Source organism: Galeopterus variegatus, unplaced genomic scaffold (assembly GCF_000696425.1).
Source record: "Galeopterus variegatus unplaced genomic scaffold, G_variegatus-3.0.2 Scaffold16762, whole genome shotgun sequence".
NCBI lineage: Eukaryota > Metazoa > Chordata > Mammalia > Dermoptera > Cynocephalidae > Galeopterus > Galeopterus variegatus.
Window position 1 is genome coordinate 3,207 of NW_007742873.1, and position 17,214 is coordinate 20,420.

Below are 17,214 nucleotides of genomic sequence, written 5' to 3' on the forward strand. Positions count from 1 at the left end.
AGAAAAAGGAGGTAAAATAAAATTTAAAGGCCAGGAAGGTGATAGGAAGTCTTGAATTGGCTAAATAATTATACTTGACTTATTTAAACCAGTCCATTCCACGAAAACAAGGGTTCTCAAGCTTGGTCTCACATTGTAATCACCTGGGAGCTTTTAAAAGTCCCGATGCCCAGATGTCAGAGCAGACCAGTTAAATCAGAATCCCTGGAGGCAAAACCCAGGCACCAGACCTTGTGCTAGACACTCCACTGAGCCTCACTTTCCTCATCAGCAAAAGTGGGAAAATTACTTGGGGTTAAACATAGATTCACAGAATTATAGCATGCTAGAGTATCAGGAGAATAACATGGAATAAAATAGGTCAAAATTTTGAAAATAAAAATGCAATGATAGCAATGTATTCGAAATATTACAAAAATGATAATTTGATCCTAATTACAAATAAGAATTTTTTTGAAATGTTAGTTCAGTTGATGAACTTATCACTAACCTACCCTTTCTATCAATAAAGCACCATTTTGGGAGAAAGTGACTCAACTCTCTCCCCAATCCCTGGAATGATCAAGATATATTATTACCTATTCCTTTCTTATATTATATGTGCCTATGTCATATGGTTCTCCACTAGATAGGCAATAAGGGATATACACTTAGCCGGCACAATCCCTGTTGGTATTTTGCAAATACATTAAAGGAGGTAGCTGTGATCCTGGAGAAAGCAACAGAGCTGATAATGCACAAATTATCTCCATCAGTCTGTGACACCCAAGCAGGATATTTTTTGAATGAGAAGTTTTCCTCCTTCTCATACACCAACATTGGTCACAATTTGCATTTCATCAGGCTCGAATTCACCAAATATTTATTTAAAGTACCTAGAAGGGCTAGGGCTTAAGTTCGTACTCTCAGGCCTTTCAAATACGTGATCCTCTCTCCATTTTCTCTATTTCACAGGTAGGAAAATGGGTTCAGAGGAGAGAAATGACTTCCAAGGTTGGGTGAGCTGGTGCTGCTGCGGAAGTCTCCATTCCTCTCCCAGACACGTGGTTGCCTAGGGACATGCTTTGTTCACCTGGCTCCCTAGAATCCCCCACAGAGAGGTCTCACTCACAACTCTTCCAACAGCAGAGTAGAAGTCAAGGGTACAGAGGAGCACAGCGGGGTTTGAACCCGGAGAATATGAAAATAAATGTGAGCTTAGAGAAGGCTCCTGGAACGAGGTTAAAACAAGTGACTTTGCTGACCAGGTTTTTCGATTCTATTGCCCTTATGCTCGACTCTGTTTCATGAGACACTGCCTTTTCAATTCCAAGTGTGCCAGGTGAAAAGGTCACTGTACAAGCGATAGAGAAAATTAGAACTGATGAGAGCACAGGAAGAGCTTCCTGACGACTTCCATCAGATTCACAAAATTATCATTACTTCTCTCCCCTTTAGGTAGTATCCTCTGTCGTGATCAGATATAATTTGATTGCAAAATGCAAAACGTCTTGTTAAATGGATATCCTTTTTAAATTCCTAGTTTATTACATCAATTGCTTGGTTGTTTATTTGTTGCATTGACAGACCTCAACAAAAACTAAGTGATAGTTGTGAAAGCTTACTTTTTCATTTTCTTTTTTTGAGGCAAAGAAAACAATCAGTTTTCTGATTTAGTTTCTACATAAAAATAATTTCAAAAGTTAAGTGGCTATTTTATATATCCAGTTTTAAAAAAGTTTTTGCAAAAACCAGTATATTTTCTTCTCTTAGAATGTAAAATCTGCTTGAATTATACACAGGATGTTTTTTTAGTTTTAAATCTCCTAGATGATTACTTAAATGTTATCCTTGCTTTTAGGAAATGTTTTTAGGGAATCTGAGAAGGAAAACTAAAATGACAGAAGTCCAAGTTCCAGAGGGAGCCATGGGACCTAATTACGAGAAAAGTGGGAGCATGTGTAGAATTTGCACAGAGCAGGTTGAAGAGGGAGAAAGTTACTGCTGATGTAAGTGTATGTGCCCCTAGGAAAATGAGCAGCCTAGTTTTTCACAGGTAACAGCCAGAGCCTCTTAATTTTATTTCTTTACCCTGGTTGCATTTGGATATTATTGATATGGGGCCATGTGGTTTGGAATCAGGGTAAGGTATTATGGTGTTCTCAGCACTCAGACCCTTCATGTCTATAGTCAGATTTGCTCACATTCACAGAGCTATCATCCAGCAAATATCCACATCTTGCCAGGGCCCCCCCTGGGACCGAGCTTTGGCATCTCCTGCAGGAAGCCTTCCCTGACACCCTGCCCACAGAGGCTGGCTGGGGTAGCCCTTGTCCACTGCCCTGTAACTGTCTGCTTGTGTCAGACATTGCTCCTGGACGGTAGGTCTGGCACGCAGTAGTCCTTTGATGAAAATGTATTTAGAAGTCCAAAATGGCTATTTGTCATCTACAAATCGCTTTCCTCTATGGCTCTTTATGAACTTTCAAAGTCCATATTTCAAATTCAGACTTTCCAGTTTATTCTATGTGGTCATCCTGTCTCAGTCTCCCCAGGCTAATAGGCGATTCAACAATTTGTGTTCTGTGGGCTTTTATTTATTTATTTAAAATTTATTATTATTATTTTTTGGTTTTGGCTGCTGGCCAGTGCAGGGATCTGCACCCTTGACCTTGGTGTTACGAGAACCACGTTCTAATTATCTCACGTAGATTAGTCAGAACCAACTGCTGCCACCGAGAGAGGCTGCAGCTGGCTGTGCCTCTCCCGCCCTGCACACCTAAGGGAAAGGCACCACGACCTAGGTAAGTTACTTTGGAAAGGTTGCTAACTTGTGTTAAGAATCATTACAACAACGCCCATGTCCATACTAAGTTCTTTTACAATATTTACAGTGCTTCCATCTACAACAAAGGGAGGGCAGCTGTGGTGCAGTGTGGTGCTTAGGACTTTAAAGCAGATGGGCTTGGAGTGATGCTACTTGGCTGCAAATTCTGGCTCAATCGCAAGCTTGGCTACTTTGGGCACATCATCCTCCACAGCCTCAGTCTCCTCATCTGTAAAATAGGTACAATAATTCCCACCCTGCCTATCTTATACGTTTGTAATTAGGCTCACATAAGATGCTTCCTAAACCTTCCTGCATCATAGAAAAGGATAATTTTTGCTTAACAACCTGGGGTACATGCAAAGGTCCCTGTGGCTGGAAGAGGCCTCTCCTGGACAGTGTCTGCCCTGCTCCACTACCCCAGGGGCTGAGAGGATTAGTATCTCTGCACATCTGTACACCGGTTGGGAAGCTCTGCTATGTGAAAAAACTTAAACCTCAGCTCACATTTCTACGTGCTCATGTTCATATATGTTTTTCTCTCATACACTCATGTAACGTCCCAGTGGTGTGTGAAGAATCACATTCAGATGTGAAAGTGCTGGAGCCTAGGTCCTTGGTCATTAAGTGGCAAAACATGAGCAAGATCCCAAGCTCTTGTCACCTCACATGTTGACTGTGTTTTCAATCACGCCTTGTCCTCAGTAATTAGTTATTTTGGGAAAAAAACACTTGACTACTCATCAAGGCGACAATCTGGAGAAATGAAATATTTTGTTGCCCTCAACTTACAGCCAGATCATTCAGTACAGTAGAGAGGCTGGCAAGATGTTTATCAATGAGCTGTTTTATGGTTGTCCATTCCTACGTGCATGTCCGTATCTATATCCAAATCTTTGTCTTCTATACTGGCAATAAGAACCATTCAGCCTAGTTATGGAGCTTCCCCATCTGTCAATGTGGGTTACAGTAGTGACTAGGTTATAAAGTTATAAAGTTGTCAGGAAGAACACAGTCAGTTAATATATCCAAGGTGCTTAAAATGGTGCTGGCAGACTTTGGGAGTAAGGCACTCTGCATTAGCTGTTTACTATTAATCAAAACAAATCTTATCAATCTGTTGTAGAGAGACATAGGGTTAAAAATAATGAGACTGCTCTGGAGAATTCTTTTATAGCTGAAGAAATATCGTTAGGCCCTTGTACTCAAAAAGCAGCCACAGAGGCATCATCTGGGAGCTTTTAGAAATGCAGAGCCTCAAACCTACTGCATTAGAATCTGCATTTTAAGCAGATGTCCAGGTCCAGGTGAGTTGTCAGCATGCTCATATTTGAGGAGTGCTGTGCTGGAGTGCTCCCAGCTAGATGCAGACACCTTTTGGTCACTTGTACTTTTGGTAGGAATGTCAAAAAGCAAGACTAAGTCAGAAAATCTGCTTTGTCTTAATGATGATTATTTACTCCTAATCTGGTTCACAGACAGTAGGTTGTGGGGTGGGGGTAGCGACCACGTGCACCTCCCCAGTTAGGAGGCAATCCTACAAGAATCAAATGACACGGAGACATCAGATACCCTCAGGGAACAAGTCTAAGATCCTGTAACTGCCCTGGCATATTTGACGGGGAGGAACAAACCCAAACCCAACACTTTAAACAGGAGGCAGCATCATATCATTAGGAAATCTGCAAATGGTTTTTAAAAGGGACATGAGGAGTGAATATAGGGCAGGGAGCAAGTCACTTACGTTAACCCAGGGATGCTCCAGGACCTGTACGGCTGAAAATCGCTGATCGACATCGACCAACAGCATCATGGTGATGAGCTCCTGCAAAGGGGAACGTGAGATCCCATTTATCTAACTTTTAAGGTGAAAATCTAGGTGTTTACAAATGCACGCGTTCTCTTTTAGTTTGGAAAAGCATTTGTAAAAGCTCTAAATCTTAAATATATCAACTCCACTTACCCATAGCTACCTAAATAACGTCTTCAAAAGTTAAAAGAAAGCTGAACATTTGGAATTACAAATAAGTAGCTTGCGTTGGTGGAAAAATAATAAAATTAATATTAAAATCAATTTCATAAAAATATTTTTAGTAGGAAAGAAATTATACAAGTTAAAGAAATATTACTTTCTTTGTCTAGGGTTTTGCACTTTAAAGACAGATTTCTTAATTAGCTTAATAGAGAAGTCACATTTTAACGACACTTAATTAAATTTTTACTTTGGCAGCTAAATGGAAAAATGGATTTTTTCCCCTAATTTCAAGATGGCAAATTTAGGTTTGAAAGAAAGGAATGAGGAAAGACGGAACTGCTAACAGCTACTTGGTAAAATAGAGAGAACTATTCTTTAGTAGCCAAAGAATTTCAAGGAAATGTGTTAAAATTGCTTCAAAAATTTCCAGACTAATTGATACAAAGAAAATAGAATGACACTTTAATTAAATTTTTACTTTGGCAGCTAAATGGAAAAATGGATTTTACCCCCTAATTTCAAGATTGCAAATTTAGGTTTGAAAGAAAGGAATGAGGAAAGACAGAACTGCTAACAGCTACTTGGTAAAATATAGAGAACTATTCTTTAGTAGCCAAAGAATTCCAAGGAAATGTGTTAAAATTGCTTCAAAAATTTCCAGACTAATTGATACAAAGAAAATAGAATTATTGACGTAAATGAGTTGACAATTCTGAAATTAAAGAAACTTCCCCATGAAGTCAAATTGATTTGGAAAAGGAAGGCACAGCTTTTGAGTTAATGATGACTCTGTCACACATTTATCCACTTCGTAGTAGAGGTTCCCACATAACGAGACGGTTGGAAGTGTGATATCCACGTCCTTACATACATGGGCCCTGAGACCACTCGGGTGGAGATGATTTATTTCCTTTGATATAGAGTCTACCTCAGCTTTCTTCATTCTCCTTCTAACTCGGACCAGGACTTATTCAAGCACCTGCTGTTTGTGATGCCCTTTGCCAGGTGCCGTGGGGGCACAGGACATGGTCTTATTCATCAAGGACTGTTAGGAAGTGACGCCACTGAGAGCTGAGCAGATTCCTGAAGAGCTGCTTACAGGTGAAAACACTCCACCCACACCTCGGCAGCTGTATCTTCCCACCTCCTTAAACCTTGGACCTTTCCTCTGACACTTCTCTCAATCCCTACATTTTCCTAAATCCAGAGGCAGGCCCCTAGACAGCAGAAGAAAATGAGACTTGCATCCAACACACATTATCTTCTATACAAAGTGGGCAGGTCTGAGGGGCTGGTTTTTAAATTGAACTCACACTGAGGACATAGCAAAAGGAAAGGCATACACATTGAACGACCACAGGATAATTATTTCTCAACATTAAATTTTCAAAAATTGAAGTCAGTGCTTGGAGACAATATAAATTTTAAAAAGATCAATTAAAAGGTTTTCCTTTTTTCCCCCAAGGTGACTAATATCTCAATGTATGATGTTTCCAGTTTTCTTACAGGTTGATCCGTTATCATTATTTTCTAAAAGGTGGTAAAATATACACAAAATTTACCACTTTAACCATTTTTCAGTGCATAGTTCAGTGGTGTTCAGTACATTCACACTGTTTGCAGCCATCACCACCATACACGTTCGAGGTCGGTCTTTTAGTCTGATGGGAAAAAACCGTACGCCTTGTTCCCTTCGGCCTCTAAATCTTGGATATCCTTCAGGGTTCAACTTAAATCATAGCTTCCCCGTAAAGTCGTTCTCAATCTTTTAACCTACATTGAGGTTGAGCTTTCTTCCCTTTATTAGTTAATTGATTAATTCACTCACTCATATATTTATTTATTTATTCAATATATATCGAACACCAGTTATGTACTTTTCATGATTCAGGCACTGATGATATATCAATAACAAAATAGACGAAAATCCTTGCCTACAAAGAATTTGCATTCTAGTGGGGAGAGTTTGGAAATGAACTATAGAAATAAGACCTAACCACCTATCCATATGGCTCTAGTGATCTAGAAAGGTAGAGAGATAGAGCTAGGTAGTTAGATGGTATACCAGATCGACATAAGGGTGTAAGGCCTATAGAAAAAAGCAGAAGAGGAAGATTAGGCGAGACAGGTGTGGTTTAAGAGCTGCAATTGGAAACAGGGTGGTCTGGGAAGACTTCGCTGAGAAAAGACATTAAGTCAAGACCTGAAAGAAGTGAAGCAAAACGCCATGCAGAAGTCTGAAGTGGTCTCAAGCCTGGCGAGGGTGGGGCACAGCGAGGGGTTATAGCCACGTCACTGGAGTGACAACCGGGGGAAAGGAAGCCAGTGAGGTGGAGGCACTTGATAAGCACCTATTGGGACAGTTACAGACAGATAACTCGATGACTGTGAAATCCTGCAAAACCTAGAAATTACAGCTAAAATGTGTACAGAAATCATATTTATGATACTATTAGTCTGTTTGCACACAATGATTTGGAATCAATAATTCCATGTAGACACACAGGGCATATGGAAGAGGAAGGCACTGAGACCTACCTTTGCAGAATCGGAAACATTATCCCAGTACGGAGAAGGGAAGTCCACTTGCCCCATCAAAATCTGATCAAAAAGCACCTCCTGGTCATCCCCACTTCTGTTTAGATGAACGACAAGGAAAAAACAGCACTAAAATGTCAACTCAGGTTATGACATTCTTATGCACTGGGGCCCTTCCTTTTCCCATATATCTGTAAAATGTGTGTTTTTAAGCAACTGAAAATATCAATATGGAACTGTTTTGGTAAATTAAGAAGGAATGAGTTTTTAATCTATATGAAGGAAGACTTATGGAAGGCATATAAGTTAGCATGCACAACATGGAGAAAATGACAGGCGTTGCAAGGAAAGTTCTTAGTATGATCTTTTCCTGCTGCAGGCTGCTCTGTGCAAGAGCAAACGGATCATTTGCAGAATAGAGAAACGCTTTTTTGGTGCCAGATAAAAGGTCGCTGCCCATACCCACGAAATGGAGGGAAACCACACAGCAGGATGTAAGTGATGACACCAGCTGCCCAGATGTCCACCTTGAGGCCATATCTGGAAAAATAAAAGACATTAGAGTTAGGAACGTCAGGCCAGGACAGACTATGGGGCATACTAGAATAGACGACTCTTTTATTCTAAGCCAAAAATACAATCAAACAAAATAAAAAACTTAATCACAAACACTAAATTAAAACCCACCAGCTAAATAGAATTCAAGGAAAGAAGAAAAAAAAATAATTAAAAAAAAAAAGACTACCAAAGGCACATGAATAAAAATCAAAATAATGCATGCCTGGGCTCATATCCAAATATCAATAAGTGAAGGATTTCACCAAAAATGTTGATTATAGTCCTATCAATTTTGAGACAGGGATGGACCCTTGAGACTATCTAGCTCCCTCATTTTGGGAATAGTAATTATTTACAGAACATTTTCTGATTTATAAAGCACTGACATACATTATCTTCTTCTGTTCTTCCAACAACCCTGTAGGTTGGACAGGTCAAGTATTTCCTGGTTTACAGAGGAGAAAACCGAGGTTCCCAGTGGTGAGTAACTTTGTTCGAGATCACACAATTAGTCAGTGTCAGAGCTGGGCTCCTACTGAGGTCTTCAAGAGCACAAACAAATCGTCTTTCCACCTGACACCACTCCCTCCCAGCAGGCTCTCAGAGTACGTCCCCAGAGAACATGTGGCTGTGCCCAAGGCAGCACCATCTGAGGGAGGTCTGGCAGGGGTGCAGATGTGGGCTCACTCTACTTTGACAAATAAAAAAATCCTCATTCCAGGGGAGTGCCACATGTCTCAACCACACCCCCTCCTCACCCTATTTCCCTCCCCCTTTCCTTCTTGCCCTCCCCCCCAACTGCTCTGTAATATCTTAGAATGTAAAAATCATATATATAAATAAATTTTAAAAACCTTCACATCTCATCTTAGAATTTCCCTATTGGGATTCCCTTCTCCTCTGTTCTGTATTTCTGCCGTTTTGGTCTATGGTATAAGTAGAAAAACTATCTCTAAGTGGTCACAGTGCAGGGTGCCACCTAGATCTCCAGGTGTGTGTTGAAACTGCTAATGCCACCCACCCTCCCCATTCCTTCTGTTTAAGGACAGCACCTCAGAGCCCTACCTATGGCTCTTGGTAAGACATAGGCTCTTTACTGAGAAAGCTTTTGGCTCAGGTCAACCTGAGTTCAAATCCTGACTCAGCCACTGATAGTTATAAGCTTACATGATACTTAACCCTCAGAGTCTCTGTTTATTCATGTGCAAAATGAGAATAGTACCATCTACTAGAAGAGTAAGAATTAAGTAAATGAGTTTAAAGCCCGGAACATAGTAGGTCCTTAGTAAGTAATAGGATACCCTGCCTTCTCCCCCATTCTAGAGTCGAGATTGTCATTCATATGATTCTGCACACAGAAACCAGCAAATTCCCAGTGGCCCTCTGATGTCTAAGGGTGTTTGTGCTCCACTGAAAATCAATTGATCTCCGAGAGGGACAAAATGGGACTGGGACTAGACAACGAGGGCAGCTGAGAGAAATGACCACAGGAGACTAATCACTGCACACAGCAATGTCTGTTTCTGTTATCGCCAAAAGTGAGTTAATTACCATGGCTGTATGTTTCTTGGTTAGTCTGAACATTTCTCACTCTGTGGTTAATAACTTCTGTTCTGCCTCTAACAAAGGCCAAATGGATGCCTTAAACAAGATTGCAGTAATTGGCAACTTGATTGGGAAAACAGAGAAAATGGCTCCCACTGCAAAAGTTTAAAAAAAAAGGGGGGCGAAAGAAACCTGGTAGCTAATTCTGCCCGGATGGGACATGCAGCACTATTTTTCTTATTCTTGAAGCAGGCTACTTCTTTTGCAAGCATAGCACTTAAACATAAGAGAAGCATTTACCCAGTCTCTGCAATGATTTCTGGAGCCACGTATGTCGGGGTGCCACAGACTGTGTACAGGGGGCCATCTACAATGGTGGCCAGTCCAAAGTCACCCAGCTTCAGTGATTTGCTGCCATCTTGGTGCTCATACACCTGAAATAAAAGTAAAAAGTACAATCACCTTAAAATCAAGAACTCAAAAGCCTTTTCTTGAAGAATTGAGGGACACTGTGGTTTAAATTTAATGTCTAAAAAGTACAAAAAATAAGGCAATTATACAAAGATATATATACAAGATATGTTTCTTTCTTTAGATGACTGTAAAATTGGAAACATGACAAATAACTAGCAAATGAGAATTCATAGTGGATGCTATATTACCATCAAAATGGTGATGTAGGTTTGTATTAACTGAAATGAATTCTGTTTGGGAAATGAGGACAGCAGATTTCAGGCTGGTCTGTATAAAATGTCTAGTAAAGAAAATAAATAGGTGCAAGGAAAAAAGTCTGAAAGAACAAAGTGTTGGTGTGTCTGGTGGACAGTGTTGGTGTTTCTGGTGGCGGAATTATGGAAGTGTTTTTCCTTTTGCTTATCCATATTTGATGTTTTCTACAATTAAAATTGATTTGCATAACAAAATGAAGTATAGAAAGCCTCTAGTGCAGTATCTCCAATTTATGAAAATAATTATCTTTTCATTCCAATACAAAAGAAGCCTTAAAAATGCAGTTCTTCAGTAACTGAACAACAGCAAAAAAACCCCTACACATATACTAAAATATTTTATTTTCAGTGCTGCACATTCCTAATAAGACCTATTTATATATTTTTATTAATAATTGAAAGGGATATTAACATTTCATTTCACCTGTGGCAATTTGGAAAGATTTATCAGGTGCAGAGTAGGTATTCTGTCCAGGTTTCCTTATTAAGGCAGTAAAAGTATCCAGTCTTTCACCCAACAAATCAAGAAAAGGATGTTTGTGACTCTAGGCAAGTATTTAGACTCCTTTAATTCTAGCCATGATCAAACCAAGTGGATCTGCTCTAAAAAGTATCCCAGACAACGTTTGTTTCAAAGAAACGATCAAAGGGCATTCAGAATTCGGTGCCCTCTGTTGGAATCGATGAGATAAAGAAAAGAAAACCACAGTAAAAGGTTAGTATTTCCAGCTAGGGCAATCTTTAGGAGACGCCTCAAGGAAATGGTGAACTTTTCCATGTACATCAAAATGATTCGTTCAGCAAGTTGAGGCTTACTTGTTCTTCTGTTATCACTCTGTGACCATTTGTTACTCGCTGCAGCAGACTGAACCTCCTACACAGCAAAATGCAGCTCCCCACACCAGGAGCGCCGCTACTGTTCACTCACCATGTCTGCCTTCTTTTGGAACAAGTAGATTAGCTCTGCATTTCTGCAGGATAGAGTGCAGATGTTTGGCCAGCTAAGCTGCAATATCAGCAGTGATCCTTTGGATCCAAGTGCTTTGGCAGAGGCAGGCAGGCAGTTACATCCTCCTCTCTGGAAAGACTGTGTTTTTTCTTGGCTGAAAATATTCTTTTATATTCTCGTCACTCATAACATAGGGTCTTCTCCCCAAGGGCTCTGGGTCATGACCAAGTCTGGACTGCCCAGGGGGAGGCATCCAAAGACCTGTGAGGTCACATGCACTTGGGTTTTTAGGGCAAAGACAACCACGTGTCCTTCACAGATGTGGCTTTGCCCAGTTGTCACTGGGATGGACACTGTCCTCCCTACTTAATGAAGAAGCTGTCCAGCCCTGGTCACTATAATCTGGTCAGAGTTAGAGGCTTTGAGGCATCAGAACTGCAAAACACAATATTGTCACCAGCCTAAATGCTCTCAGGCAAAAGAAATCCCTAAATTATAGTCTTAATCTTAGCACGTTAGCTGTTGTGGTCATCCAAATGACAAGCAAATGTTTTTCATGGAAAGAAATCTGAGATGGAAACATCTAATAGTTTGTCTAGTTTATTTCCCAAACAGAGAAGAATTGTTTACTTCCTTAATTCCGTTTTGTTACCAATAACCTTTCTAAAATGAAAAATAATCTCTTGCTTTGATGTTCTGTTAGGTCCAAACATTCATGATGTGTGCTTTGTGAGGTTGTACAGATTTTGATTTATTCGACTCCATTTATGCAAGAATTCTGTAGCTTTTTTCTGAATGTAGTATCTATGTCATCTAATTTTATTCAAAAGTTGGACAAAAGCAGATGTTGATGGAGCCGGTCATAAGTCCCATTTAGTTTTGAGTATGACCACATAATTCTCTTACATGTGGCAAAGGTTTTATTTTTGAGCATCTCCATTTTCATAGGAATTCCATCTAACATATAGCCGTACACCAATTATATTAAATACAGATAAGAAATATCATTCAAAGTTTCAATAACTAAGAAAAAAAACCCACTACGAATCCTACCTAAAATAAAGAAAATGGGCACCTAAAAGTAATAATACTGCTAAAAATCCCAAACCCATTTAAATAAAATACACACAATCTATAATTTTAATGTTCTTTTTCTCTCTCTTTAACAATTTGTCCAATGTTTTTCTTTTGCTTTGAAAACCGGACAGTAGAATTTTCATGAACATAGAGAGGTTCAAGTGATGTTTAGGAGAGACAGTGAGGGCTTAGAGACAAAGGCCTATCCCATGTAATTGAAAACATATCTAGACATGAGTCCACTAGCAATGCTGCAACAACATGTTTTCACATGTGAATAATGTCTAGGCCTCTAATTTGAAATTCTGTTGAACTCACTGTCAGGCAGGGCAGGAAACAAGGTTACTTTGGGTTTTTCTCTGTCAACACTTTGGGAGAAGGACGGAGAACATGCCGGTGTTTCTCCTCCTGCACTGGGAGAGCCCCTTTCCTGAGCCTCCTCACGCTGGTGCTCACCGTGGGCTCCTGCTGCAACTTGAGCTGCATTCACCCCCATCTCTTACCCAGCCAATTACAGAGGGGCATGAGAGAGGCCACTTGAAGATGTAATTAAAACTGGTTAAAAATCAGATTGCTAAATACATCTGTTTCAAGTGTGCACATGCACACACACACACACACATACACACACATCTTCGCAAAACCATCTCTAGCAAGTATTTTTTCAAATGGCAGCTATAAATTCACTTTGAACTAAGTTTGTAATTAAAAGTTAGGAAGTAGGAAAGGCTTTTAACAAGTTCACATTTAAAAGGCCAAGTCCTTGGCTTCTACTCCTCTCTGAACCAATTCTGACTTTGTTCCTCAGTGTTTCTGACCATCCTCACCATCCTTCAGAATGGACAGTAGCAGCCTGCAAAGGTAGGCTTGGACAGCCTGAGCCAGCAAGCAGGGTTCTGGTGTAAGGAGCACTTGGTGCTATAACTGTATTTTAAAGTCTCTATAAAACATGACCCACACATGAAGTGGGAGTACATTAATTGTCACTCAAGGAGTATTCACAACATGAGATATCATTTAATGCTCATCCTAGGCCCTTTAAATACTATAGATGTTCCCCCACATTTTAAACACTGAGGGGCTATTAAAGAGACGGGGATTAGTGCAAATTACCCAGTATGTAGTGCTTTCACTGTTTTAACTAAGCAATAAAACTGTGTAATTGTACAACACTAATTGAATGCAGCTACACATAATTGTGGGCTGCCATATGTATCCTATTACCGTAAAGATTGTCAGTATTTTGTAAGCTGCTCTTGTGATCATTGCAGATGGCTACAGTCAGAGAAGTTGTTCTCTAGGGTTTATTATATGGCTATAAAGACATTCCATGATTTGACAGACTAAATGTGTTAAATGGCAACAATTATGAAAAAGGTTCCAATTAAAAGCTGAAGCCATGTCCTACTAAGAAAAGATTCAATAAAAGGTCAGGTATGCAGATTTTTGGGAACACTGGTATTTTACACGGGATTTTTCTTTTTTAAAGAAGACTTTTATTTTTGTTTCTTTTTCATTTATTTGGGGTTTCACACTAGCTGTAACTTGCTGAACAGTAGATGTTTGGGCATATGCCTGATTTTCCTTGGATGGGAAACTGAGACCATTTGGAAAAGTTATTTGAAAAAATAAAACATTTAATATATAGTCATAAAATGCAGCCGGTGGCCATAAAATATTATGAAAATTCACAGATAACTTGAACCCAGTCAAATGGTTTCTGAGATTCCCATAATAGAGAACTAAAAGCTGACTAATATAACAGATGTGTTGGAACAAACATAATTCTCAATGTTGCTGTGAATTCAAGGACAACCCTGTTGAAACAATGGCTAATGAATCATTAGTAACCACTGAAACAGTTTTCAGGGAGGAGCTCGATAGATACTAAAAATTATTTCACCAAATAGAATTGAACAAAAGTGGCATGAAATGGACAAAGCCATGAATAAAGGTCAATTTACTTTTTAACATATATGGTATCCATTAAAAAAGACATTGATTTTCCTCCAGCCTGGTACATGGCCTTTATGATGCTTTCTAAGGAAAATGGATTAAATTTAAATCTTTAATCTTTAAGATGTGAAGTGTAACAATATTTAAGCAAGGGGTTAGTTTGTAAAATGCACTTTATGGTCCACATACTTTTGAATTAGATCTCCTGGAAAAAAGTAAACTCTAATAAAAAACCATTTTATGTAAAATATTTATAAAATCAAAAGTTAAATAAAATAATAAAAATAACAAAAGATGTACAGAAGTCAGAAAGGAGTAAATCCAAAGAGAGGTAACAATACTAAAGAAAAAAATACAACCACTTTTCAAAGTATTACACTGTAGATATCTGGGAAGATGGAGAAGTGAATGGAAACACCAGGAAACCTGATTCTCACCCTCAATTTAAAATAGTCATGAAACTATCTAAAAAGGAGCTCCATGCAGCTGCAGTAAGATACATGAAACATGCACATTCCAGATTTTGTTAGAAATCGTACATCCTAGGCTTTTGCCAAAACTGTGGGAACTCAAGGTCATTGTGATTTTTTAAATTTTATTACATTTTTGTCACACGATTAATAGCCAACATATCATTGTACAAAAATTAGAGAAGACAAATCCTTGTAGAGGAAATGGAACTAAATTCACCTATAATCTCTATACTCAGAAACAACCAGAGTTAGCATTCTGGGGCACGGACTTCTAGAGCTTGCTTTCTCTCTCTTTCCTGCTCCTCTTTTTCCACTTGACAATACATGCTGAATGTTTTCCTGAGTGAATAAGCATATATTTATGTCATTATTTTTTGTGGCTGCTACATGTTCCATTATATGGATGCACCATAATAATAATCCCACCAACGACTCTGCTGTCATTTATTGAGCACACAGGATAAGCCAGGCATCACGATGAGGACTTCATGAGCATTGCCCCGTTTATCCTCACCATCACTCAAGTATTCTCACCAATATTTTGTAGATGAGAAAATTGAGGCTCAGTAATTAAGTTAAGTAACTTGTCCAGTGTTACACAGCTAACAAGTGACAGAGCCAGAACTTAAACTCAGATAATTCAGAGTCCATGAGTCTAACCAGTAGTTTCTCCTGCCACACCATCCTGCTGTTATTTAACTAATCGGTACCCTGAGGTAAGTTGTTTTAATGTATACTGGGTTTTCCCCACACTAGAAAACACTGAGATGAACACACACACACACACACACACACACACACACACACACACACACACACACACACACATCTCTCTATATATATATATAGTGTTACACACACACACACACACATATCCCTATATACATATCTAGTGTTTCCCCCTGAGGTTACATTTCAGAAGTAGAATTACTCGGGTTCAGAGTGCACATATTATTTAAGGCTTTGGTTATATATTACCAAATTGCCTTTCAGACAGGTCCCTGTATACATATCTAGTGTTTCCCACTGAGGTTACATTTTAGAAGTAGAATTACTCGGCTTCAGAGTGCACATATTATTTAAGGCTTTGGTTATATATTACCAAATTGCCTTTCAGACAGGTTCTACCAACTTACTTTTCCACCAGCACATGAGAGATAACTGGTATCCATCTAATATTGCCAATACTGTACATTATTTTTAATCTTTGCTAGTCCAGTAAGGATCCCGCTGCGGGTTCGGATCCTATATGGGGATGGCTGGTGCACTCACTGGCTGAGCAGGGTGCGGGCGACACCACGCCAAGGGTGGCGATCCCCTTACCGGTAAGGAAAAAAAAAAAAAAAAGGAATTATATTATTTAAGCCCTAAATGAAAGAAGGATGAGTAGTGGAGCAGACAGACACAGACCTGCCAAAATGACACTTTTCCTTCCTGTCCTTGTCTCCCTACGGGTTCGGATCCTATATGGGGATGGCTGGTGCACTCACTGGCTGAGCGCGGTGCGGGCGACACCACGCCAAGGGTGGCGATCCCCTTACCGGTAAGAAAAAAAAAAAAAAAAAGGAATTATATTATTTAAGCCCTAAATGAAAGAAGGATGAGTAGTGGAGCAGACAGACACAGACCTGCCAAAATGACACTTTTCCTTCCTGTCCTTGTCTCCCTAATAGAATCACAGGTCCTTGAACAAGAAGGGCCTTCAGTAAATGCTTAATACAGCAACTGGCATGTTATTGTACTAAATAACATATCAGAAAAAATATTGTTTGTCTTCTGTTTTCTATCAACTTTCGATAGAATCACAGGTCCTTGAACAAGAAGGGCCTTCAGTAAATGCTTAATACAGCAACTGGCATATTATTGTACTAAATAACATATCAGAAAAAATATTGTTTGTCTTCTGTTTTCTATCAACTTTCATCCAAATTCAGAGCAGAATTTTCTTCTAAACACCCACAAAAAGGATCATTCCGTTTCTACTTGTACACTTACAATGACTATAAGCTATGTGTAATAAAGGCCATTTAATTTTCAAACCCAGATGTAATTGTCAGAAAGATTTTTCTTATGCTAATTCCAAATCTCTCTCCCATTAAGGTCTTCTCTTTAGTTTTAGTTCAGCACTTTCAAATACAGCACAAAAAGTTCTCCTGACTTCCATTTGGCAGCCTTTTACATATCTGATGACAGCCACCATGCTTCACAGAGCCATCCCTTCCCCAGGTAAACACCAGGTGAACCCCTGATGTGTTACCATACAGGGTAATGTGGTGTGAATAAGGCACAGGACTCTGATGGCAACACCATTTCAGTGAATTAAGTCTAAGGTCACATCAGTATTTTTAGCAGCCATGTCACACTGAGACTCACACTGAATTAAAAGCCTTTTGCAGGTCAATGAATAGCCTTTTGACCTCTAGTCAGGCCAAGTTTTCCCATTACTGTTTTTCTGTAATCATCAATAACACAAGTATGGCAAAACCACTTAGTTCAAAGAGATTTATGTTTACCTCTCGTTAAATTCCATCTAACCAATTTTGGACCCTTACAGAGCCAGATATTTTTGGATCTCAGTTCTGTCACTTGGTTAATACATCTTCATTTCA

General features: G+C 39.3%; 1 protein-coding gene across 1 annotated transcript; it reads right to left on the minus strand.

Annotated features, from left to right (window-relative positions):
• Nucleotides 1-4,550: 4,550 nt before the first annotated feature.
• On the minus strand, nucleotides 4,551-12,672 carry LOC103582562 (serine/threonine-protein kinase DCLK1-like; the record flags this gene model as incomplete). The annotated part of the gene is made up of 5 exons (XM_008564116.1): nucleotides 12,523-12,672; nucleotides 9,723-9,856; nucleotides 7,782-7,859; nucleotides 7,320-7,416; nucleotides 4,551-4,631 (listed from the first exon to the last, which is right to left on the minus strand). Coding segments are annotated over exons 1-5 (540 nt in total), but the record flags the coding sequence as incomplete, so codon positions are not given.
• Nucleotides 12,673-17,214: the final 4,542 nt, after the last annotated feature.